The sequence below is a fragment of the Armigeres subalbatus genome, chromosome 3 (genome assembly GCF_024139115.2).
Source record: "Armigeres subalbatus isolate Guangzhou_Male chromosome 3, GZ_Asu_2, whole genome shotgun sequence".
NCBI classification, from domain to species: Eukaryota; Metazoa; Arthropoda; class Insecta; order Diptera; family Culicidae; genus Armigeres; species Armigeres subalbatus.
The window spans coordinates 19,333,038-19,359,862 of NC_085141.1; the positions used below are offsets into that span (position 1 = coordinate 19,333,038).

Below are 26,825 nucleotides of genomic sequence, written 5' to 3' on the forward strand. Positions count from 1 at the left end.
CTTCAATCCGTTTAAGGTCAAAAATGAGGTTGACACTTCGTCTGCAATCCGAATACTTGATTTCGAGCCATCCAGCGTTGCACGTATCAGTCTAATCAGTTTCGCCGGAAAACCATGTTCGGACATTATCTGCCACAGCTCATTTCTTTTCACTGAATCGTACACTGCTTTGAAATCAATGAACAGATGGTGAGTCTGCAAGTTGTACTCCCGGAATTTATCAAGGATCATCCGCAGGCTAAACATCTGATCCGTCGTTGATCGGCCCTCACGAAAACCTGCCTGGTATTCGCCGACGAAGGACTTCTCAATCGGTCTCAGTATGTTAAACAGGATACGCGACAGGATTTTGTACGCCGAGTTCAGAAGGGTGGTCCCTGTGTAATTGGCACACACTAGTCTGTGTTCTTTCTTATAGATTGGGCATATAAGGCCATCCAACCAGCCGGCAGGCAGTTCTTCATCCTTCCATATTTTCTGAATAATGTGTTTGAGAAGCTCGACCGGGATCTCGTCCTTTCTAGCAGCTTTACTGTTTTTCAGCTCGTTTAGAGCCTTCTTAACCTTATTCAGCGTTGGTGGTTCCACAGCTTGATCGTCGCCGACTTTGTCCATCCTGCTCCTTAATACCGTGCGGGACCGAAATCCGTACAGCACCGAAATCCGTCCACCTCATGAGATATCAATTAGTTGAAGTAATTAATGTAGAAATAATTAATCTTATCCTGTTCAGATTCTTGGCAGTAAGCTTTAGGGGATAGAATTGGAAAGAAGGCTTTGAAATTGAAACAACAAAAATCTAAAACAAATCTCCACCCACCAAATGCGGAGTTTGTTCCGCCATTTTGTTTTCGGGTAGAGCATAATTGCACCAAAAGTAACTGTGATTTTATTGCTTAGGCCGTTACAAATATTTATTTAACTTTTTGTCCTACTGGTCTCCGAAAGGTCAAGGGGGGGGATAATAAAAAATAAATATTAAAATGAAAAAAATCAAAAAACTCCTCGGATTTGTTAAAGAATGTTTTGAAAATCCTCAAAATTATCCAAATTTTATTTTGTTGCCCCCTCAAAATATTATTTTTTGGCAAAAAAATCCGAGGGGGGGAGACAAAATAGATATTAAATATTTGTATCGGCCTTATTGCGAATCATTACATCAGACAAGCGGAATACAAATCGAAGGGATCGCTTCTCAAGGTGCGTATCGAACTATTTACAGTAGGGTGCCTCAAAAAACACTTTTTCAAATTTTTTGATGGGCCGCCTTCTTATTCGGTTCTATTTGATGCCCTGATGCTCTGGACAAAATTTCAGCCAAATCGGTCAACGTTTGGGCGGTGCTAAACTCGTTGGAAGTTTATATGGAAAAATGTATGCAGAAACATCCAAAAACAGTGATTTGCAGTTGGACGGCACAATTTACGATCAAGAACCATAATACTCATTCAGTTCTTGTAGAATTAAATACAGAATGTTATGCTGAAAACCGCGAGAAGATTAGAGTTTATTAGGCAAAGATATTAGCATTTTACTGGAGTGTTGTAGGGGTGAATTTATTTCTTTTCAAAGGTAAAAGAAACGAAATTTGCTCAAACCCCACTTCAGAGAAATGCTAATAACTTAGCCGGGCAAACTCTAATCTTCTCGCGGTTTTCTGCATAACATTCTGTATTAATTTCTTCATCGTAAGTTGTGCCGTCCAACTGCAATTCACTGTTTTTGGATGTTTCTGCATACATTTTTGCATATAAACTTCCAACGAGTTTAGCACCACCCAAACGTTGACCGATTTGGCTGAAATTTTGTCCAAAGTATCAGGGCATCAAATAGAACCGAATAAGAGGGCGGCCCATCAAAAAAATTGAAAAAAGTTTTTCCCATACTATTTTGAGCCACCCTAATTTACAGTGATAGTTGAGTCAATCAGACTGTTTCAATTTGAATATTTTGTTAAAAAATAGCTGTACGGATTTTGATCCTTTGATTCGAAATCCGTCCACGGTGGATGGATTTCGATTCATGAGTAGTTGATTTAATCATTATTTTATCCTGTTTTTAGTAGTATTTAATGTGTAAATGTTAAACACTTGAAAAGTAGAAGCCTTCTTGGTCCTGTGTCGATGACAAATGTTTTATTTACATTTGATTCCTGTTTTCTAATGACTTTTTCATATACTAAGGTACTTAAGTGTACGGATTTCGATGCCCCATGGTACACCTTCATTTTCGTCGTTCAACAAATCTTGACAGTTGCGTAAAACCTCCGCATATCGTTTTTATCCATGTTCTCCTGCGCTTCAGCTATCACACTCTCTTCGTGTCGCATTTTTTCTGCGGTGGATTCGTTTCTCTTCTGCCCTTGCTACACTGTACCGCTCTCTGTTGGAACGGGTACGGCCAATGCATTTTAATCAATGCAAAAACATGCAAAATGACCTAAAGAGCCTTTTTGACCTTTCTAACGTGATTTTTTCAATATATTTTATATAACGCACGAGAAAGGCATCAGCACTGTTAGGTGGCTGATTCTGTTTTTTTTTAAATAAATAATTAAAAATTTCCACGAAAAAATCAATGAAGAGTAATAAAAAGTATAAAAATTTCCCTGGAAGTATAAAAGCAGCATAGATATGACCCCTTATTTTATAGCTCTTATTGTTCATGGCTCAATTCTATTGTTTTTATTTTATTTTATGGATATTTTCTTATTTTTTCATTGCTCAATAATATAATCATGATCAAATCGTTTGTCAGATATGGCCAGTGCTATCGGCAGGTGCCTTGCTACAATAGATGGTAGTATCATCATCATCATCATCATCGTTTCCTTATTTTTTCATTGCTTTTTACTAATTTTTGCCTTTCTCGTACGTTCACGTACCCTAAGCAGATGGCTAGCGCGTTAGTCGAAAAGCGCTAAGCTTGACAATCTGTGCATGGGCCACAGCTTACTACACTAAGACAAATATCGCAAATTTCAACTAGACACATCGTCCCTGACATCACATGCCGGAGTATGAAGCTGAAATTCCCGATTCCGAATCCTATGCCCCATCCATCCATAAAAATTGTAAACCTGACCTCGAGTCACCACGAGTACGTTGGCTTATGTTCCTCTGTTACTAACGTATTAATAAAATCGGCAGGTCTGGAAATGGATCAAATTGTATCGAACAGTAATTCCATAGGGTGTAGTTATTATTGTGTTGCAAATCTTTCCAAAGTCAAGTCAAAGTCAGATAAATGCTTTACATAAGTGACAAATTTATAAGTTTCGCCACAGACGAACCAGCCTACACCCAACCGGCGGTTGTTAGATTTTCTAACAATTCTGTATAAGAATCTACCAAAACCTGTATAAGAACAGGGCATATGCGAAATTGTTAGATTCTTCTACAAAATGTTAAAAAGCTTACAAAATTGTTAGCAGGGTTGTAAATATTCGGCAGCACTGGATGAAGGTGATGTTTTTATATCATTTTTTTATTTTCTTCCTGCTTTGAAATCAACCTCACATTCCCGGAGAGGCAGAAAAGTAAACAACAGAACTCACATCACCCACTGCGCCGCGAAGATGAAATTTACCACAGCAAAATGTACACATTCACCCAGCAAATTGAAAAAAATCACCACGCGTTTAAATGGGCCACTCACAGTCATACGGTAAGGTGCGAACTGAGCAGCCTGTCAGAGCGACTTGTGAGTGGCTGAATGCGAAATTGAATGGTCGGTGTTGGAAATGATTTTTCGGCTGCACCCAGTCGCACTCACCACGGCGGCTATGAAGGCGACCGCAGATTATACTGAGATCCATGTTTTTCACTGCATTGACTTTGAAATATTTCTACCTTGATTGTTAGATTCTTATACAATATTTGTATAAGAATCTAGCAATTTCGCATAGGCCCAGTTCTTATACAGGTTTTGGTGGATACTTATACAGAATTTTTGTAAAATCTAACAACTGCTGGTTGGGTGTAGGGCTGAAAGCCTCCTTAAAAAAAAATCAAAAAAATAAGAAGTTCGTTCTTTAGAGCCATGGATAATTATTACAGTCTGGGTCGGCCACACCTCGTGTAGGGGCGGAAACGAATTCTGTAAATGAGTGTCAGATTGAAGACAGCAATAGAAGCAGACCCGCCGTCAACCGATTAATTTTTAATTCCAGCATAAACCACCACCCGATAGCAATCAAAACTGGTGGAATAATGGTCGGTTATTCAATATATATGCCTTGGTAGAGAGTAATGCGTACTCAGTTTGGATGTGTACTTACTGCAATAATTTGCTTTCCTAGACATGCTTCGCTAGCTCATTGATCGCTGCGAGCAATAATAGCCATCATCTAGTCAATGAAAGCAGGACTTCAAGACAGTATTTTGGCTGATATCATAACAGAAATACGTCCCACTTTCAATTCTGTTGCTTGAACACCTGCACCTTTTTAACGCACGACGCCTGCACCTCCGTTAGAAATTAAACGTTTGCAAGAAAACGATTGAAATCAAATAACTTCTCGCCTTCCAGACAAGACTTTGCGCTGCATCGGTACCAGTGCAACCGACCCGGGTTTGACTTTTCCCTGAAGCTGGTAAAAAATGTTCAGATCTGGTTGTACTTGTTTGGTATTTTTCCGGAGGTTCCAGAAAGTAAGATAGCTGCTAAGGGAACATGTTAAATACACCTGATCCCGTGACACATACACCAGGTCGTTCACTTCCGTCTCATTGGAGGAAATTGGATCGCCGTCTGAACTGAAATAAACGCCACTATATGCAGAAACCTGATAGTATTTTGGCGTCCGAGTCCAACGAAGGATAGGAAATATTTTTAATAAGTGTTATCAAATTCTTGAAATATGCATATTTTAGCAAATTATCAAAATTGCGTAAATGAAAAATCGAATTTATTCATTGCGCCCCTTCCAAACATCTCCGAGTAAATCTTTATTTTAGAACAATAAACATCTATATAACTTCATTCCAAACCTCCACCTTAAACGGCTCAGATTCTTATGGTGATGGTATTTTCAATCAAGACAATCTTCATCATAACGGCCATCAACTGCCTGCGCTCTGCAAACTTCCCACCATAAGCGTTCATTTTTATGGCGCTATAATTTCCACTTCGGCGCCAACATTACGGCTTCACCTCCCGGAGACTATTTAGTGCCCCAATTGTGAGGAAACCCGCCAACACTCAGACAGCCACCGACTGCCTGCCTGGAAAGGAACATTCCTTCCCACTCCTCCGGTTCCGAAGTTCTAAATCAGCAACAATAGAGCACAAGAGTGATTATATTGGACTTACCGTTCGGTTGCCCTTGTGTTTGACACGACACTTCAGGACGGCCGTGTCGTCCACCACCGTTGTGACATTCCGCGGGCTGACGTCGTCGAAGTAGGGCTTATTGTCTAGCGGGGGCAACTGCGGGAAGCCAAACGGGGCCGACCCGCCGGTCCCTCCGACCACCGAGGGATTGTTGCCACCGAACATTGGCGATGATGTGATTCCTGGAATGAAGGTTAATTGCGTTTATTAAAAAGGAAGTCGGAATCAGGGGAATTTTGATTTGGAGAAAGAATAAAAAACAGAAGTCAGTACTATTATGGGAATTACGTTCCTTCGGAGATAACTCCATGCTCAATTACGCGATTATATAAACGACTACTCCCTCTACCAAAGGAATCATCATTTGCGGACCATCGTTCAATGGAAGGTCTAGCGATGGACGGATATTTGACCGGGCAGGAGATCAGTTTGTTGAGCAAAAGTTGCATCCTTCCTTCCTTCAACCAACACAGTGCGGCACAACAGTGTCAGTCAGCCTTCGCGCCAGCTGACGGAAAACTTTCCTTAGGAAGCCATAAATTATGCACACACATTTTGTCAAAATTCCTTCCCTTTGTCAGCAGATCATCGGACACATATGAAACGGTGTGCTGTATGAGGCCTCATACCGGCTTGGGGAACTTTACCGTACGGTCAAACTTTTCCGCATTCCAGCCATTGTAGCCAATCTCTCCTTCGCCATGGAGCCTTGCTCTGAACCGCTGCTCAGGTTTAATGAAATGATCAACTTGGTCTTGGAACTGACTGATGATGGTTATTGCATATCACGGTGTGTACATTCGGGTTCCTAACAATAGATCAGTCTTTGCTTTTGAAGAGATGATTCGTCGGTCGCTCTGGGCTACGCATTACGAATCAGAAAGACTAAACTTTTTCCTAAGCCAGCAGGTGTACTAACATGATGCACAATTTCTAAACGCGGGTATTTCACCGTATGTTCCAATAGTAATAGTAATGTTTTGAGGAAAGTATGCTTGCATTCATATTGCTTTTCGCTCCTCTTTATTGCACACGTTTATGTCAAAATTCATCAGAAATTGGCCAGCCATCGGAACAATGGTTTGGTATCGATTGATATGGACACTCAAAATCTAATAAGAAGCTCAAATTGGCTGAACAGATAATCGATTTTCAGAAGGTACTTGTACATATAGAATAGTCGAATAGGAAATCCTACAAAAGATGTATCTTGCTACATTCCCAAATATAATTTGGATTGAATTTGGTCTAAGTTCGAATTGCAACAGCCACCGAAGATCTATTTAATGATAGGAACAGTTCAAAAAATCACTATGCTGCATATGAAAAACAAACATTCAAATCATCAGCAAACATAAAAACATGAGAATTTGTTTGAAGAGTTTGCTTCGCATTAGCCAAATCTATCCTATGAGGTAGCATAAGCATACTCAAATCGAAAAGACATATCCTTTTAAATGAACATACGCACGGGAACACACCCCAATATCTGAACGAGGTGGAACTATGTGTGTTTGCTCAACATATTTCCTCCCCCGCAGTCTATCTAACTGGTTAGCAACTCCCATAGAAACTCCATCCATAGAATCATCGTTCACGTCCCCGATTGACCTCATAACCAGTGTGCTCTTCTACGCCGATGATGGTGATAGTAAATGTTGTTGTTGTTGTTGGTGCTGCTATCATCATTGGTGCTTGTTCGTGTGTTCATTAGATTGCTTTATGCGGAAAAGTTAATCACCGAAAAGATAATCAAATAAACGTGTGCCTACCCGACAGGGCCCCCCAGGTGAGGAAATCTGAACTGAGGGTGCGTGGCTGGTGGCATTTACGAACTCATACGGAGTGAATTTAGGTTGGATTCTCCGTGTTAGGGTTTCTAATGCCGGGAACAATTTCGCGGGATAATGGGGTTCCCGGGATTTTCACGTTCAAAGGAAAATTTCTGCGCTGAGAGTTTGTATCAAATTATGCATGCCGACTGCTCAGAGAATGCTTTTCATATCATGTTAGATTTATGCAAAGCCGATTGTTTTGTTGTACTTAGATGAAATTCATTACACTTGAAAGGAGTTCGCGAGAAAAACGCGAGAAAAGAGATGCACCCATCTGACGCACGGAAGTCCAAGGAAAAGTTGAACCATTTACGCAACAGGCACATTCCGATGACCGACATATGCATGATCACGAACTCACAAACCAATTAGAGGATATCCAGACGTGTCAGTTGCTGCGACTACGCAAATGCGACGCGACTGACAATAAATGAATGGTATAAGGATTAGTTGCTCAGTCAGTAGGTAAGTTAGTGAATGATAAAAGAGCGCCAATTAATATTTCAGTTAAAATACCAAACAATTATAAAATGGAAGATATGGATTTCGACGCTGAAAAGATTTTTCCTTCATAAAAAAACCATTTTGCGCATTTGAACTGAATTCTTTTATTTACAATTTAAAAGTCGGTACAACGAACACTCACCTCACACTCGTTCGTGAGGAGGCACTCTCGTTTATGCCCCTACACATGTCAGGCTGAGGAACGTGGCCTTTACTTCACATAGAACTTGCATAAGTTATTAGCGCGGTACAGTTGCTCCGCCTCTTCACGGTCTCAATGTTCCTGCTGGAGCTTTTCGACGTAGGACAACGTATGTCTTTTCTTCTATTGGGATACTATTCTATTGGGATACACTTTGCGATTGCGAAATTCGGACACGAAAATATGACAGACTTTTAACAATAATATCTCAGCCGTTTTCTTCTGAAAATGCTGATTTTAAACCAACCCATCACGTACATGTTCGAACAAGATTTCACGCAGAGCGGACACAGTGGAGCGGACACAGCAGCACGAAGGCGAAGGTAGCATCTTCAACGGAAAACCATCGCATTGGTAGATTGGCTGCAGATTATTCAACCTCAACGAATTAGCATTTTATGTGGGGTTGATTATAAAAATGGCGTCTGTTTCGATCCCGCGCCACCAGTAGCGATGCTAAAAATTTATTCCAAATTGTGGCGTCTTAGCGAAAAGTCATCGAGTGCCCGTCGGACAATAAAAGCACGGAGTGAAATTTTCTATGCAAAGGTTCCGACAAGTGTTTGGTTGCAGACAGTTATTGGAAAGGTGCATTGGGGATAGAAAATCGGTTCTTCACAGGACCAGCATTTTCTGGAAAGATAGAATTGATTGTAAAAATTTACTTTTTTGTGGCATCGGCGTTTGGTGTGGTAGCTTATGTAAACAATAGGACAATATAAGGATATAATAGGCATATTTACCAAACCAATACAGATTCATTTAGTTTAACAATAAAGATTAGCTTAGCTTGGCTTGATTGACTGTAAACATCGTAGTTGCTAGTCATGATTGGCCAAGAAATAACAAATATGCACAGGTTACCAATTGAATAGTTTTCTCGGGACTATAAAGTTATTTTCACTGTACATGCTTTGGAATTTCTATAATTCAAGACCAATAACGATGCCGGCCGCGTCCTCTCAGTCAATTAGGATAAGGGGAGGAAAATTAGATCGATACTCATTGTTATTTACAAGAGATCGAGGAATCCTCTGCATTATCATAGTATGTTAGTTGGGAAGGAAATCTACTGGAAATCGCCTTGGTAAGCGACTACTTGTTTCTTCTGAACAATGCCATATTCATGATTATACAAAGACGGAAAAGCAACGCATGTCTAACGTATTTTCCCGAAAACTGATTCGATATCTTAACTAATTCAGGGCGACTAAAATATCCACTGTACTTACTTGTTCGATGGCTACCGCAAACTATTCTATTTAGTTGCACAATAAAGATTATAATAAAGAAGCTCCGAATTCTTTGTTACTTTCGATGTTTGCTTCAGAACAGGCATGGTCAATTCTATCCTTTTGTAATATTTGCCCTCGTACGGCGTTAACATCTTGGTAAGCGTGAATAGTTTACGTCAAAAACCATTTCCGTTTCCAACGCCGCACAGCATAGAAGACGAGGATCAATGGGGTACGAGCTTTCAGTTTGTAACAGAACTACGGACGTGATTTTTGCTCCCGCATTTTTCCCAAGTGTGTTTTCTCGTTCGTTCGCTGTGTTTACGTTTTCGCTTCGTCGCGTTAACGTTGTTTTCTACCGGCCCGTCATGAGAGACTCGATGGAAGACTCGGTCACGAGAAAGGTGCCGAAGCAAGGCGCGGGTAACCCCTCGCGATCCGCTGGATTTGCGCCCGAGAATTCGCTAGCTAATCGCAAAAGGCTGTGCAACAAGGGCATGAAGGTGATGCCGGCCAACAAGGACCATCACTGATCCATCGTGGAGTTCCACGAGGTCCACAAATATGAGTTTATTACTCATGACCTCCCTGGTACGAAGTCGATTAAAGCTTTGTTGCGTGGGCTCAACGACATGAAGGAGAAGGAGCGCATCACTGAGCTGATGGAGGCTTGCGGCCTAAAACCTATCGTCGTCCACAAATCGCTCGCCACAACAGGACAAGGAAAAATCGAGATAGGCTTTACTTGGTCCATTAGGAGAACAGCTCCACCACGTTCAAGGACCTGAAGCTGATCGGAATTATAAACTACACTATCGTCGGCTGGAAGCGGAACAGGCCTGTGCATCGCGATGTTATGCAGTGCACAAGCTGCTGCATGGCACCCGAAATTGACATATGACCCCACGTTGGCGTTGCAACAGGTGCGGCTACCCCTACCCCACCGAGCAGTGCGACAAGATGGAGGTAGCGAATCTCAAGTGCACTATCTATCAAAATCATAAGGCCATCCCGGCTCCCCGACGAACGATACCAAAACTTCCACCTTTGCAATCTTACAAACGGCTGGCGACCGCTGCAGCATCGATTCAAGCTCCACCACCACACGTTCCATCCACCAGCGAATGATCCCCACATCCTCCCCTGGATTCCGTCGACAGAACAATGAACCCCTCCCGGCCGAGAGCGACCCATCGCTCTACACATCGGCGCACGCAACTGGCAACGCGACTACGCGGGTGCAAAACACGCTTCAACCAGATCTTAACCCCGAGAATGTTCGTCATTGAAAATGGCTGCTAGGATGGGTCTGGTCAATTGGAATGCTTCCTTACTTCAGAGCAAAATCATTGAGCTGGCTGCACGCTTAAAATCAATAACACAGAGATATGTTTGCTTCACACAAAACGGACCTAATGCAGAACAGCACCTAGATGAGCGACAGTTACACAGCCACAAAAATAGCTCGTGTGGTTTTATTGAAGCTTGGATTTCAATATTTTCAACAGTATTTGGTTCCTCATGGAACAAGGAACCTGTACAAACGTTTACATGTTGAAAAGGACCGTTATCACGACCGTACGAGGCATTTTTGTGCCTGTGTAACTGTCGCTCATCTATAGGTAATGTTCTGCATTAGGTCCATTTTGTGTGAAGCAAACACATCTCTGTGTTATTGATTTTAAGCGTGTGGTTTCCTCGACGAGAGAGAGATCGACGTGCCCTTCATCACGGAAACGCACCTGAAGACCGAGATGAATGTACATATTCCGGACTTTCTTCCGTGTGTTTCTTCCAACTTTAGGGGAGGATGTGTGTTATCGCCATGAGGAACAACATCAATTGTCGTCTGCTGCCAAGTTTGCAGCTCAAGATCATCGAGGACGTTGGGGTAGATGTCACTACTTCGGTCGGAGTAATCAGCCTCATCGTGGCCTACTAACCAACTCAAGCCAAGGCGATCGATGGTACATCGGCCGCCCTCCGCAGAGATATTGTCGAGCTAACGTGGCGCCAAGAGCAGTACATTATCGCCGGCGATCCGAATGAAAGTTGATGTCTTGCCTGTGGAAAGTAGTAGCGATCTGGAGGAAGGCAATTATATCATCCTGAGCCGCTTGAGAAAATCCGGAGCTCATTCGACGCTAGATCTCTTCATCATGAATATGGATAACGTATCGCAGCCAATCGTCTATCAGGATCTCAGCTCGGATCACTACCCGGTGGAGGCCGAAATCGGTTCGTCGATCAACCAACTCTCTAGAAGGAAATACTGCCCATGATCGCATATTTGTAACACTCGCATTTTTGTTCATTTTGTTAAAAATCTGTGTCAGAAAGCTTAATTTACTGCATCTAATTCCATAACAGTGAAATAGGCTTTACTATCTTGCTTATCTGTGGTAAGCTGGAAATGATTTAGTTTGTGAGAAGGATTGACAAACGATTTACAAAATCAACCAAAATGCAAATGTTACAAATATGCGATCATGGGCAGAACACCCTCGTGTAAACTGGCAACGTTTCCAACAGTGCAGTTTCCATCGACTACGAGGTGCGTCCGAAGACGCCAGAAAGTATCGACCGTCATGTCAGCTGGGCGCCATCGAAGAGGCAATCTTGGTGGCCAAAGAGCAGCATGTTCCAACGGCTCGTCAGGTAAGCAACACCCTAATCACCCTCACCAAAGATCTCATTCGTCTTCGCAACGTGGTTCGTAGACAGTACCAACATACTGGGCTGCCTGCACTCAAAACCCGTTGCAATCGCTTAAAAAAATGCCCGGCCAGAATGGTGGACCTCTGAAATAGTGATTTTTCTAATAAAAGATCAGCGTTCTACCATACTGTACTAAACCGTTGACCAAAATTCTAAAATTCAAGCTTAGACCCATTCCACCTTTGATCGCATAAGAGACAATAAAAGCTCTATGGATCGCTTGATAACTCCTGCGGAGAAGGTGGTTGAAACAGGTCGTCACTTTGTCAGCTCAGACAGAACATCGTCAGTCCACTCGAGAAGGGTCACTCGGCCGAAAGCCATTTGGCCGAAAGCTGTTTGGCCGAATATACCATTTGGCCGAACAGACCATTAGGCCGGAAGTCATTTATCCGAATGGGTCATTTGGCCGAAAGGGTTGTTTGGCCGAAAGGTTGGCCGAAAGGTTATTTGGCAAGAAGGTTCGTTTGGCCGAAAGGGTCATTTGGCCGAATGTGTCATTTGGCTGAATGGGTAAAGAATCATTTTTCCGAAAGGGTCGTTTGGCCGAAAGGGTTGTTTGCCGGAAGGGTCGTTTGGCCGAAAGGGTTGTTTGGCCGAAAGGGCCGCCTGACCGAAAGGGTTGTTCGGCCGAATGGGTCATTTGGCCAATCATGGGGAAAGGTCATTTGACTGGAACCCATTCGGCCGAAAGCCATTTGGCCGAATGCCACTAGGCCGAAAGATGTTCGGCCGAATATACCATTTGGCCGAACACACCATTAGGCCGAAATAGAGGTATGCGCCGCCGCGCCGCCGCGCCGCCGCCGCCGACAGTTTTTGGCACGAGGCCGCCGCGGAAATTTTTGCATTGGCTAGCCGCCGTTTAAAATTTGTCACACCGCTGATCTATGATTTTCCACGCCGATTCAAATTTTCAAAGGAAACTCCAAAGATTCAGTGCAAATTCCGTATCATGTCCTGATTGATCTCTACAACATCACGTTGAAACTCCATAGAATTTTTCGTGAAGATACAAATTATTTCCATGAAAATTCCATACAATAGGGGGAAAGACGGCTTTGGCAGGTTTTGTTCTATTATTGGCAGGGGGTTTTTTGTCGACCAAATTTTATGAAATTTGGCCACAATGTTCTTTGATATGCAAAGAATGTTTAGGCCAAATTTGAGCCTAGTCAGTCATAAAAAACCCCCCTGCCAATAATAGAACAAAACCTGCCAAAGCCGTCATTCCCCCTATCTTGTTAAAATTTGGAAGAGGTCTCTCTAAATATTTAGCGTGAAAATTGCGAAAAAGTTCCGTTGAAATCCAAAAAAATCTAATTGAAATTGAATTTTTGAACAGAAAATAGTTGTTCGGAAGAAAGCCACAAAGCTGAAAGTTGTTAGGCCGAATATGTCGTTTAACCGAAAAGACTAATTGGTAGAAACCTACCCGAGCAAAGCTTAAGAGCAAATCGATAACTTGTTTTAATGTTGTCAAATCATCGATTATTTTTACTTAATTTTTTATCTTTTTGGTCGTTTTAACGGTTAAAATAACAAGACGTAATAGCAGCAATATCCTTCTATGACATCCAATCAAGAACTATTCCTGCTGTCGATAAGAGAAAATCGAAAACTAATTTTGACATTGTTTTCCGATAACAAAATAAGTACACCGTTTGATGTCATATCATTCAATTTAGTTGGATTTCCTTACTAATCGATTCGTCATTATCACAAAATCGCATATGCTCCTGGGATTTGCGGACGATATCGATATTATCGGAATTGATCGCCGTGCCGTGGAAGAGGCTTTGGCGCCTTTTAAGAGGGAGACAGCGAGGATTGCGCTCACGATCAATACCAGCAAAACGAAGTACATGGTCGCTGGGTCGCAATCAACGTGGGTTCATTAGTGGTGGTGGTAGCGAAATAGTGCTGGATGGTGAGAATTTTGAAGTGGTAGAAGAATTTGTGTATCTTGGAACATTAGTGACGTGCGATAATGATGTTACCCGCGAGGTGAAAAGGCGTATTGCAGCTGCAAATAGGGCTTATCACGGACTTCGTAACCAGCTTAAGTCCCGTAGTCTGCAAACGAAAACAAAACTCGCGCTGTATACTACTCTGATTCTTCCGGTGGCTTTATACGGCCATGAGACATGGACGTTAAAGGAGGCTGATCGGAGAGCTCTCGGAGTGTTTGAGCGTAAGGTGCTGCGGACAATACTCGGCGGTAAACAGGAGAACGGTATCTGGCGGCGTCGCATGAATCACGAATTGTACCAGGTGTATAAAGGGCTGGATATTATTAAGCTTATACAACACGGCAGACTACGGTGGGCTGGTCACGTTGTTCGTATGCCGGAAGAACGTCAAGCGAAGATAATACTTAGTAGAGAGCCAGGAAGAGGCCGCAGGCTTCGTGGAAGGCCGCGTACACGGTGGCTTTTTGCAGTTGAAGAGGACCTGAGGGCGCTCAATGTTCAGGGCGACTGGAAGCGATTGGCCCAGGATCGAGTCCAGTGGAGAAGGATACTCCATTCGGCGTAGGTTCATCGAAGAGCTGTAGCCCATCAAATATCAATTCGTCTAGGGATCAGCTGTGTTTATATAAATGAAAAGATAGAACTTTTCGCTGGGAAAGTTGAACAAATGCAAAAATACTACGTTTTCATGACTTCTGAAGAAAACCACCATCGAAATCTAGAGGGCTACGCTGCCATCCACTAAGGGGCAGTCCATATACCACGTGGACAATTTTTGGGGGAAGGGGGGGGTATGTCAACTGTCCACAGTTCAAATTTTTTTTTGAAAATGTATGTGAAGAATTGTCCACACTGGGAGAGGGGGGTATCTGAAACTAACCAAAACCTGTCCACGTGGTATATGGACAGCCCCTAAACGATTTACATTAAGGTAGGAAAAACCGGAGCAAGATCGGGCAGGTTTGACTAGTTTTGGATATTTTCAAGATAATAACGGGAGAATTTTTGAATTTCGTTTTTGATGAAAGATTTCCAGTTTTTCCATAATATTCATTGAAAATTATTAACTACTTTCAAGTTTCGAGAACTCTTTGGAATTACCAAGAGGAGCTCTTTGGATTTACCAAAGAAAATAGGGATTTACATGAAAATCTTTTCAGAGTTTTCACGCGAAGTTTTTCCAAATTGCTACAGGAAACGCAATGTTCCTTTTAAGTTTCTGTTGAGCATTTTTTGAAATTCACACAGAAAATTGGGAATAGTAAAAGAGATGCTTTAACGTTGACTTCCCCAATCTAGATTAATAAGGACAATTAGTTTTTTATCCCCTATTAGAGTGATTTTTTGCAGGGAGAAGTTCATCATCAAACGGCTAGTTTGGCATAGCCAACTTTAAAACATCGGAAACACCGGATTTTTTTGGTTTTCTTCAGAAAATTCTTTCTATTTTCGATTAGCAATTCTTGGTAAGTTGAATTGACCGAAAGCGACAGACGACCGAACTGGTAATTTGGCCGAAAAATTCGTTTGCCCTAACAGGTTGTCCGGCCGAAACGATCGTTGGCCAAAAATGCCATTTAGCAGAAATAGTTTTTTGATAGAATGTGATATTTGACCGAAAATGTCATTTGGTCCAACGCGTCAAAAGTCATACGTCAACGGGTCATACGGCCAAATTTCAATGACTGAACCTCGTACTGAACGGGTAATATGGGTTAGAAATGGCCATTTGTTTGGCGAACTGGTCTTTTTGACAATTGACCATTGAACAAAATTCCGTGGCCTCTCTATTTTTAAGTCGATACAGGCCTTTAGGTCAAAAGACATTAAACCAAGTACCATTTAGCAAAACTAAACGTGGTTCACAATAAATGGTTCACATTTTTCTTGGAAAAATTTTGAAGTTTCTCTTAATGTCTTGAAAATATCCCGCAAAAAATGCAAAAAATCTTAGAAAAGAATCTTAGAAAAATGCAATGAAAAAATCGCCACGCCGATTCATGCCGCCGCCGCCGCCGGATAAAATGGCTTTCGGCGTGACGCCGAAAACGCCGCCGCCACCGACCAAAATTCTGACAAACGCCGCCGCCGACGAATATCGGACCGGCGCACACCTCTAGGCCGAAAGTCATTTGACCAAAAGGGTCGTTCGGCCGAATGGGTCATTTGGCCGAAAGGGTCAATCAGCCGAAAGGGTCATTTGGCCGAAAGGGTCGTTTGGCCAAAAGGGTCGTTTGGCCGAAAGAGTTCTTTGGCCGAAATGGTTGTTTGTCACTGTCAAAACTGAGAAGCGCGAAGTGAGTAGGGAGACTTCTCACTACTCACTTTGCGCTCTTCTTTTCTTACAGTGAGAAGTGAAAAATGAGGAGTGAGAAGTGAGACGTCTCACTACTTACTTCGCGCTTCTCATTTTTAATACAGTCGCCTCTCCACATCTCGATATTGAAGGGGCCATCGAGATAAGGAGAGATCGAGGAATGGAAGGAAAATTGAAATGGGTACTAGATCCAAAAAAGCTCGTTGCTATGAAAAACGACAACAAAACAAATGTCGTTTCCTGTTGTTGATGTGTTTGTTATTGTCCAAAGATGGTCTAGTAGCCTAAAAATTTGATCATATCGACATAAGGAGAGTAAATCCAGAAGAAAATATGATCAGAACACATCGAGATAAAGAGATATCGAGATAGGGAGGTTATCGAGATGTTGAATTCCCAAATGTATGTATATTGAAGGGACCGAGGAAACCATCGACATAGGGAGAGATATCGAGATATAGAACATCGAGATGTGGAGAGTCGACTGTAGCAAGAAGTGAGAAATGAGGAGTTAGAAGTGGGACGTCTCACTTCTCACTAGTCATTTCTTATTTCTCGCCATCAAAAGTGAAAAGAGAAAAATGAAGAGTGAGAAATGAGACGTGAGTGAGGAGTTAGACGTCTCACTTTTCACTAATCATTTCTCACTTCTCCCTGTAAAAAAGAGAAACGCAAAGTGAGTAGTGAGACTTCTTCCTTGTCATTCCTAATTTCTCACTTTTCAATAAACTATTCGGCTAAATAACCTATTCGGCCAAATGTCCTATTTGGCCAAATGACCCTTTCGGTCTTATGACCCTTTCGGCCAAACGACCCTTTCGACCAAATGACCCTTTCGGCAAAATGACCCTTTCGGCTAAATGACCCTTTCGGCTCAATGACCCTTTCGTCCAAATAACCCTTTCGGCCAAATGACCCATCCGGCCAAACGACCCATTTGGCCAAACGACCCATTCGCCCAAACGACCCTTTCGGCCAAACGTCTAATGTATCTAATGAAGTAATCCCATTAGCTCCGCCCCTCGTTAATCGATATCAGTGCACATCATATTTACACCCAAAACAGATCGCAATGGGGCGGGACTACTTTCGGGCGCACGCGAGCCATTTGGATCGGGATTCCACCGAGAGCAGTCCCAATGTCGGCATCGGTGGTGGTCTTCATCCATTCGATCAAATATATTGCATAATCTCCCTTCGAAGCGCGCATGTGATTCTGCTACCGGAGTGCCACTTTCTGTTGTCAAACGAATAATTTTGCACTTCAAAGAAAATTCTTGGACCTTGGATCAACCTGCCCTCGTGTAAAATAATGGTCCTGTAAAGAACCGATATATTTGCAATAATGCAAATTTCCAATCCCCAGCAGCAACAAATCACAATCTTGTCTGAAAATTCCATTTGGCTGCTAAGAATGCCATCCATTCGAACAAATTTATGTCATCATCTTCCTCCGACGCGTGCTGAAAGAAAATTCATCTCGGATCAACCTTCTTTTGTATAAAATGGTGGCTCGGAAAAAAAATGATTTCATGTTCAATGACTAACAGAAACAAAACCAAAGAATCTTTCCAGAAAACTCCACCAGCCGCTGACGTCAGCCAAATCGATGAAGACGCCACCTTAGTGGAGAATTTCGTTTCACTGGTTTAGTGTTTGGGAACGCGCATTATTGGAAATAAATGATCTTTTGAGGATCGTCATTGTCGTTAAAACTGGGTGAAGATTTTTCCCAACTGTCAATACCCCTTTTAGGATAAATAGTTTTAGTCCTAAAAAGTACGATGTGTAATTAACTCTTGAACTTGCTCTCACTATTTCACCGGCTCCATAGTAAATGATGCACGCATGGGAGCTGCTATTCGGCTTCTTGATTATGTTGACCTCCGATCAGTCTATTCAATGTTGCAATTTGGTCTAGTCTATTATCTATTATACTCATACCTCATACCTTATATATGCAAAACATTAACCCCAACCTCCCACACTTGTAAATACTATTCAACTTTTGTAAAATACTATCTTTTGAAGACAGAACATGTATCTGGCATTCTTCCACGTACCAACCCTAGAATAACATTAAAAGTGAATTATGCTTTGAAGTAAATTGCTTTTCTATTTTTGGCCAAGCCCATCTTATCTAAACCATCCAATCTAATACCTTCGCAGATGATACTATTACAGAACCCTGAAAAATAATTAGATGCTATAATTTCCCGGCACGCTTATTCCCGGAGAAAATTGGGCACCCTACGACAGGTCCGCCTCCCCCCTGGTATCCATGGGGTGGCATTCATAGACATGGTGCAGTTTCCGTGTAACAATGGTAACGCTTGTCGCCAACCACCTGGTCGGCCCGGTTGTTGGGAAGTGGAAATTGGCCGTTGCCATCGAATCGTGTTAATGCCCGGTGGTTGTTAGGATGCCGTGAACAACAATGGGTCTCTTGCTCTCCGGTTCAGCGGGGATAAGAAGAGACAACGTTCGAATTGCGTGATTATACACGATTTTCAATCGTCCGGTGGCCCAGGTTGGGCATTCTCAAGCTGCTCTAAGATTGAATATCATTGCCGAACTTAAGTACGGCTGTGGAGGATACCGAACGAGATGTTGAGCTGTTTTGGGAGCTGCTAATTGGAACAACGATTTTGACCTGCTGCTTACCACCTGGGATGTGTACAAGGATAATTGATTCGGTCATTGTGACACTGTGAGAGATTCCACTGTTGCACATTGGTGAGAATTGTTAATAAATCTGGCTCGATTTTAGAAAAGATTGTTTTATTCTGATTTTGGCATCGAGAAGCGATAGTTCAACAACATTCTGAGATAAAAATTTAACGCAAAATGCAAAACAAAACTCTAAATATGTTACAAAATAACGTTTGAATTATGAGTTCTTTGATAATTTCAGAAGAATATCAGTGTGGAAGCTGATATATTTCTGCTGGTAAAAGGAAGGTGGTTTAATTTGCTCATATACCATCGAGTGTTTCTGTCGACGAGTACTATCTCTAGATTTCTAATATGACATCAGCATCTAGTCGAATAGGATTTTTATTGCGCACTTCTGTTTTTCTCTATGCGTTCGTCTGGTCACAGCTTACTTACGGGAGTTTGACAGAAGGAAGGTCGTGAGATTTATACCATCACAAATATTGCCTTCTGCTCGCTTTCAAATCGACTTCTATAAAACATTCTTCATGCCTGCCGTATCCTAACGGAACTATCAAATTATACTTTCGCCTCTAATTCTATCATGCACATGTGCGTCTAAGTTTGGAAGATGATATTAGCATTTCCATATAATTGTAAATCGTTTAACTTCACGTAGAAGTAATACACTCATATCATTATTAGTGTTCATCAAGTAATTTATTTCAATAAAACCGCAGTTAACATCTGTGGAAGTGTGAAATCGAATAAAAACACTCGTATGATAGGGTTTGGTCTCAGCACTTAAAAGTTTTTAAACATAGCACAGTCAAATGTTCTAGCCTAGACATAAATAATTAAAAGACGTACCGTAAGCTTGTGTGGTGCACCAAATATACTTCAATCGGAATTAAGATAAACATCGAAGTATTCCTAACAGAAATACATTTCAATGAGCGGCATATTATGTCCCCCATCGACACTTACCACACAATCCATAATCCAACTGCAGACCAAATCCTGCATCTGCCCACGTGAAACCAAATCGTGCCGCAGATATCAGCCATAAACTGCACCACCTCGTGACTCAGTGATAAAGATCAAGCTCGCAATGCTCTTCCTCGTCGGTGAACGAGAAATAGTGTACGAAGTGCCGCCATTCCACATTTAGGCGTAGGCCCCACGTTGGTCCCGATACGAAGAGGAGAGCTTTTATGGTGACCATCTATGGCAAAATAAAGAATTATTAATGGAACCGGATGACTCGGCTCGTACTTTCCTAGCGACTGCCTAGTCGCCTAATGCTGTGGGTCCTCTTTCAGCGGACAACAACGGCCAAACTATGACGCGCCGCCGCTGCCGACCGCACACCAACCATCCCGACAAGTGAGCTTTTATCGAATCGTTACTGACCCTCGACGACTGGAATATGCCGCAGTCATTCCACACTAGAGCTCTGTTTTCCCGATTGAACCATTTCCGGCTGCCACACCTCCCGAGTCCTGCGTAGCTCGGATCGCAAATTCAGATATACGGGAGGGGAGAAATGAAAAATGTTCATTATGTGCCGATAGTGCTTGCGTATCTAATGATGAAAATGGCTTCCCCTTGCCAGACCAGAGCCACTTTGCCTCGAGCAGCCACATCGGAAAAAAGCAGGATGCGACATAAGAGGACTCTGCCGGTGTGGTGCAGGATGTGTTGCGTCGACGGTTGTTGGCTGTTTGGCGCTGGTAAGTGTGAATGGGGGGGATGCTGCTGAAAAGTGGTACCTTGGTCGGATTAGAGTAGGGTGGCCTAAGAGTAGGTGTCAGTTATCAACAAAAAATAAGATTGTTTTTTTTTCTAATTTATCAGGAAATTCGATAATCTCATTTCCTTTATTTTTCAAGCACCTCAATTCATATGTCCACACAAACATTTTTCAAATCTTGGATAGATTTGATGCTTCAAAATGTGTTAAACAAAATTAGAAGGGTTGTCGCAAATTTTAAAATTATGTGAAGTGTGAAATATTTACGTTACAAACAGATCGTAATCTGTTTTCAGCATATTTTTTTTCAACTACCGCCGACGGCCATTACAGATATTACTTGGACCGTTTCCGGCGAAGAGATCGTCTTAAGTCAATTCAGAAAGCTGCTTTCCCGTGCGTGTTTGCGGTTTTGCTAGAAATAATCGTGCGGTCCCCCCGTAACGCTGGGAAGACACCTTTGCGTGGTGTGTTACGGTGTAAGATCTACCACGGTCACATTGTCAGCTACAGGCAAATCCTGACCCAACGAATACCTTCCCCAATATCCAACTCCGTGGTATTTATGAGGGTGTCGCTGAGTCGGGGGCCTCTCGTTAAGTAAGTACTACACCAACACTTCCTTCCCCTCCCAAGTTACGGTGAAGATGGGCGTGGCCAGGAGTAGTAATCCTCATGCTTTTGTGATTTTTATCCTAGATTGAAATCAAGGACCACACCCACCTTGATTTCTGATAGCAATCTGAATAAGGATTCCAAAAGAGAAACATGAGTATCACTAGTGTCCAATCTACGAAGTACACCGTAACTATGCTATGCTATGCTATGCTATGCTATGCTATGCTATGCTAGAAATAATCGTGCGGTCGTCATCAGCATCGGCAGCGCTCAATATAATTTGTTAAAAATCATAGTAATGCAGGTTTGTTTGCAGCGAGATAAAAATTAGAGAGAAAATTGTACTTGCACAATTCTGCTGTCACCGACGACAGCCACCCAATCAATTATCGCTTATTTGCTATAGACGTCATCTTTGTGAATAATTGTCTGCAGCAACTACCCGTCGACGGCCGTCAATAGCAAAACTCCTCACAATTCCCACCTTCTAGTCACTAACACTAGCAAAACAAAACTAAGAATGTTGCGGGCAAAATTTACTTTGCGACAATTTCCAATGGTGCGAACAAAACCTTCTTCTTCATAAAATTATGGTCCTGAAAAAGGACCGATGATAAAGTGCGCCGACGGCCATCATTGTTGGATGAAATTCGAATGTTTCTGATGACGGCCGCAGGATTATTTAACATCAAACTGGATCTACAGCAATCGCTAATTGTGCGAGAGAACACCACTGATCTGTCGTAACATGGAAAAGTGACGTAACAGCCATTTTATAACATGCATGTTTTCCATTTTTCTGTTAAAGAGCTCGATGAGTAGTACCCGTTAACACCATTATTGGAAAATGGCGTATACGTCATTTTTTCAGATTATGGAAGTGATGTGGGTGCTAGAACTGTTCCCCGGAGAATATCGAACAAAATGGCTCGCGCGCACGGGAAAGCTGCTTTCTTGTATCTTATGAAGTAATCTCATTAGCTCCACCTCTTTGTAATTAATAAAGAGTGCGCGTGTGTGATTCATCCTCTATCCCCCACCCAGCCAGTGGTGGTGAACAAGTAGTACTGCGAATAATTTGATCAAATCTCAGGCTCCGTAATGGTGCCCTTTTGTATGAACGCTAGTAATATAAAAAGGATTTACAATTGGAGCAAAAAAAAAGTGTCTGCAGAATGTGTAGGGGATTGGGATGTACTAGCTGTTCATAGCAGGTACAGCAAAACATCACAAAGACGCCTTCATTCGCACTAACTACTCAGGGAATGGAAGGCCTAGAAGAGCCACCGCTGCTAACTAAAGCATGAACCGGATATGTGGGACTCCTACAATATCCGCGGCAATAGCAGATGCCCTGTGCGTACCGTCGTGCGGGGCTTCTTTTGATTCCGGGGGCTACTTTGGATTTTTGATTTTTTGAAAAAAATAAACGGAAAAAATACCAAATTTGAAACAGAAAGTTGCCATCCAACTATCAACAAGACACCCGATTGGTGATAATGACAATTTTATAGTTATTTTCGTTATAATTCTTGTTTTAAAATGTCCAAAGTAGCCCCTGATTTTTCAAAAGAAGCCCCGCACGACGGTATTTAGTTTTTAATGATGTTTGAATTACAAATTACAAAATTTGTATTAGGCATCTGGAGGATGCATGAGAAAATAATTGGAACTTGCTCACCGAAATCGTTTGTTCATTTTCCAATCAGCTATAGTCTTCAAAAGGACTGTTGAACCAAAATGTCAAATCATCAGCGGAAACTAGTAGCAACGGGATATCCATCCCTAGTAGCACAGTTCAGATCGATTTGGTGGCAGCAACTCCAATGTGACTGGATTTGATCGCATAGGAGTCACAGTGACTAGTATGTGGCAAGTGTACTACTCGGGATCATAGGTTAAGTGATTTCGCTTTCGTTCTAATTGATACTGGACCACACCGTTCGACGATGTGGGAGCTGTTGAGTTTGACACATTTTTCCGCCGGACAAGGAAATTTCTTCAATACCGCTTCCTCGATTAATACCGGTGTCCGAATCTGAAATTTCGAAAGTGTCATCTCTGTATCAAGTTTGACTGGGGACGAATGCTGGCTGCTGATTTGTCTTCCTCTCCACCATCACCCTCTCCCTTTCCGGCACTGTTCGCTGCGCTGTACAGGAATTGTTCGGTTACATCTGCTTCACGATTATAGTTGAAATTCGTGCTTCCGGTTATTACTTCGACTTCCGGTTGCTCAACACTTTGCGAAAATGCTGCTAATTTGGATTTCTTTTTTAGGAGCTGAATTTACACTAACTACTGTAACCCACTTGTCAAACCCACTTTCGAGTGAAGTACAAGACACTGAAGACGGCCTTACTGTTGAGGTCGAAATACGTATCTGTCAAGATACAATTAAGTGGTGAAATTCAATGGAATTGTGAAAACTCGTCTTATGACAAGTGAAGACATTCCACTAAAAAGCTCAAAATAATTTTCTTAACAAAATACACCCGCTAGAACCACTATTCGAAAAATATTAATAAATATCTATCATATTATTATGAATATGGGAATCTATTTTTTGGACGGACGAAAAAAAAGGGGCCTTGTCCTGGCGTAGCTTATTTCGATCCTTTTCCCTCTTCGTAATTCGTAAAGAGAGCACATGAAATATACTTCCATAACAATTAAAAAAGGGACGGGGCTAAGGGGCTCACTATATTGAATACAAGAAAGTGGCTTCCTGGCGCGCGCGAGCTATTTTGTTCGAGATTTCACGGAGAACAGTCCCTAAATCGGCATCAGGGGCAGTCGTCGGAGTTTGTTGCGTCCAGCGGATTGTGGTCCCAGCATCGACATCGATGGTGCTCATCGACGTGTTGCTGTAGAATCATCGTGATGTGGCCTTCATCAGGAGTACTCAAGTGAAGTTTTCTGTAAATCGTGGTGAAGCATCGAGTGGACAGCCCCAACAATCGTCAGCGGATGTGTATCGAGGCGCATAAACCGGACCTTTTCAGGATCAGAATTTTAAATGGAAGACAATGGATGTGTGACGATTCATTGTCGTAACTATAGGGGGCTAGGGGGGGCTATAGCCCCACCTAGGACCAAATCAGCCCTCCCTAGAATTGGGGCACATTGTAGTCACTTTGCATTAATATTTCTCTTATCTACCTCTCTGGTCACATGAAGGTGTAACTGTAAGCAATGGATTCTCTCCATTATCTCTCTACGAGCTAGTTGAATCTATTTTATCAAGTTTTCAAACTTTGAACAATTGTTATATTTTGTGATAAAAATGCTGAAAACAAAGTATATTAGGCTCCATATATTCTTTAGCACAAGAAATTATCACTTAAGGAAATGTAAGTAGGAACAGTAATTTTGAGCTGATTCAATGCTGATTGAAAAAATAATAGAAGAAACAGACTGAAAAGAAAACCAACACCTTTTCTAAAATTTTGATTTAATGATGAAAATTCAAAGGAAATATTTACTGAATCTTAATATTTATTCAGACTACGTAAATTTTTTGGCAAATTGTCTTAGATTCAAAGAGACATAGACTACTTAGATTACCGGAAATTTATTAGCAAACTCCGATTTTCAATACATTTTTGGAGCAAATGATCAAACCTTTAATATTTTTAAGTTATTTTCAGAATTATTTCTTGGCGACTGCGGATGCATAACGGAACGTACAGTTTTCAGCTTTTGCGGTCTTGTAACGCAGCGAAAATAAGTCTTACGGTTTCGGTAATTTATTTTACCTTTTTCAAGGAATAGATGTACACTGGATGCTGTTTTTACACGATTTACATTTTGTCAGTTTTGCACTCATCCTTAATGATCAACGCATATTAATTACCATGTGATTTTTCTTTGAATTATTTGGAATTTTTTGAAACATGTTGCAAAGAAATTTGTGGCAAATTGAAGTCACACGATCAAAATTACGAGCGAAAAAAATCGTGTAAAACAGAATCCTGTGTACAAAAAAAATCTTCCAATCCTTGAAAAAAGGTAAAATATATTATCGAAACCGTCGGATGCTAGGGGAAAAGATCTAAATTAAACTCGTTTTTGCCGCGTTACAAAACAGCAACAGCCAAAAACTACACGTTTTTCAGAGTTTTGGGAGTATTTTTTACTAACCCGAACGTGTGATCTTTAGCTTTGTGACATGGTCCCATCCCATGGACTTTCTAAAAGGAACATCATATATCATATTATCAGGATTGTGTTGAATCATTCTCACACGATAATGATTGGAGTTATCATTTGATAACATCTCAGGTATGAAAAGTAGTAGTAGTTTTCCTTGGCGATAACTTTTGAAATTTTGGAATCAATTGATAATAACCACAAAATTATCAATTGAATGTAAACCTTTCCAATACAAATTTAATGTCAACAATGAAGGTCATTCTGATGCTTGGCATTGTGTTTTATTGTTATGTAGAGAAATAAGTTGAAAAAGTAAGTGCTTAAATCGAGATACAATTGTTGAACGATTCTCATTCGTTAGCGAGTTTTTATCAATTGATAATTTGGATTTGTGATCGCATGAGAGTGTTGCTCATCCTCGATTATTGGAAAATTTGATTTTTCCCATGCCTGCATATTATATTTCTGATGGATTTATTGCTTAGTTCCTTCAAAACGTACCAAAGTTTTCGAGAGTCCTATAACATCTCTACATTTTTTAAGTCAGCGCTGAGCCTCGATGAACATTATTTGTAATGTTAAGTCGTCAATGGATCTGTTGAAATAGCTGTATGCCAGTTTGCGAGTAGTATACATGAATTGGGTCGAATATTGAGCGAGAACTATAACTTTTTTTGTGTTTTGACTTTAAAAATAGAAAGAAAAATTAGCCCCCACCTATAATTATTCGTTAGTTACGCCAATACTGACGAATATTTTTCACAGGATCGGAATATTTGATGACAATTATGACAGCATCAATGATGGTCGTCGGCGAGGGTTGCTGTAGAAAATTTATTAGCCGCGGCAGCTTCTGCAGCCATTAAGCGAAATTTTATCTTCAGATTCTGATAATCGTTTGGTTGCTGTCAGTAGTGGTTGTGAAGGCGCGTCAAGACGCGTATATAGCTTCCTTCCATGATCCCCATTTCGAGCGGGAGATAGTTGGTTTTAGACAAAATTTCTTCAAATTGAATGTGGCGATTATGATGTTGGTAGCGGTCCCAGCAGCATCAGAGCTGTCCGTCGCGGTGATTGCTGCAAACAAATCATTTGTCGCAAGAAAATAAAACGGTGGTCCAAAAGATGCGTAACTTAATAGAATCTGATGTCCGTGTTGAGGATGCATTAACGGAATTGATTGATTCTGAAATTTTTACCGGGCCTGAAAGAATTCAAATTTGTAATAGCTTGACGTTGATTACACTAGTCAACAGTGTTTTACTCCCTTCATCCATTCTCAGTGTACTTGAAAGATTTTTCTTCGCTGAATTCAGTCATGTATTCAGATTTTTTGTAACACGTCCAGTTTTTGAAAAAAACGGGTTTAAATTCACAAAACTACGTATTCTGATGGGAATTTGGTTTCTCTGTTCTGTAAAGCTGGTTTTTGGTTTATAACTTTGAGAAAGAGATTTGAATTATATATAAGAAATTGTACAAGATCTATGTAAGTTGTTGAATCTTATTTGACACGTTCATTTGTT

The 26,825-nt window shown here is 41.5% G+C and overlaps 1 protein-coding gene across 1 annotated transcript in view; it reads right to left on the reverse strand.

Annotated features, from left to right (window-relative positions):
- The window catches only part of LOC134219836 (uncharacterized), a 161,614-nt gene that overhangs the window by 52,222 nt on the left and 82,567 nt on the right, over window positions 1-26,825 (reverse strand). The window contains exon 3 of the mRNA XM_062698705.1: window positions 5,314-5,516. Within this exon, the coding sequence (XP_062554689.1) occupies window positions 5,314-5,516 (203 nt within the window). The remainder of the gene's footprint in view (window positions 1-5,313; window positions 5,517-26,825) is intronic.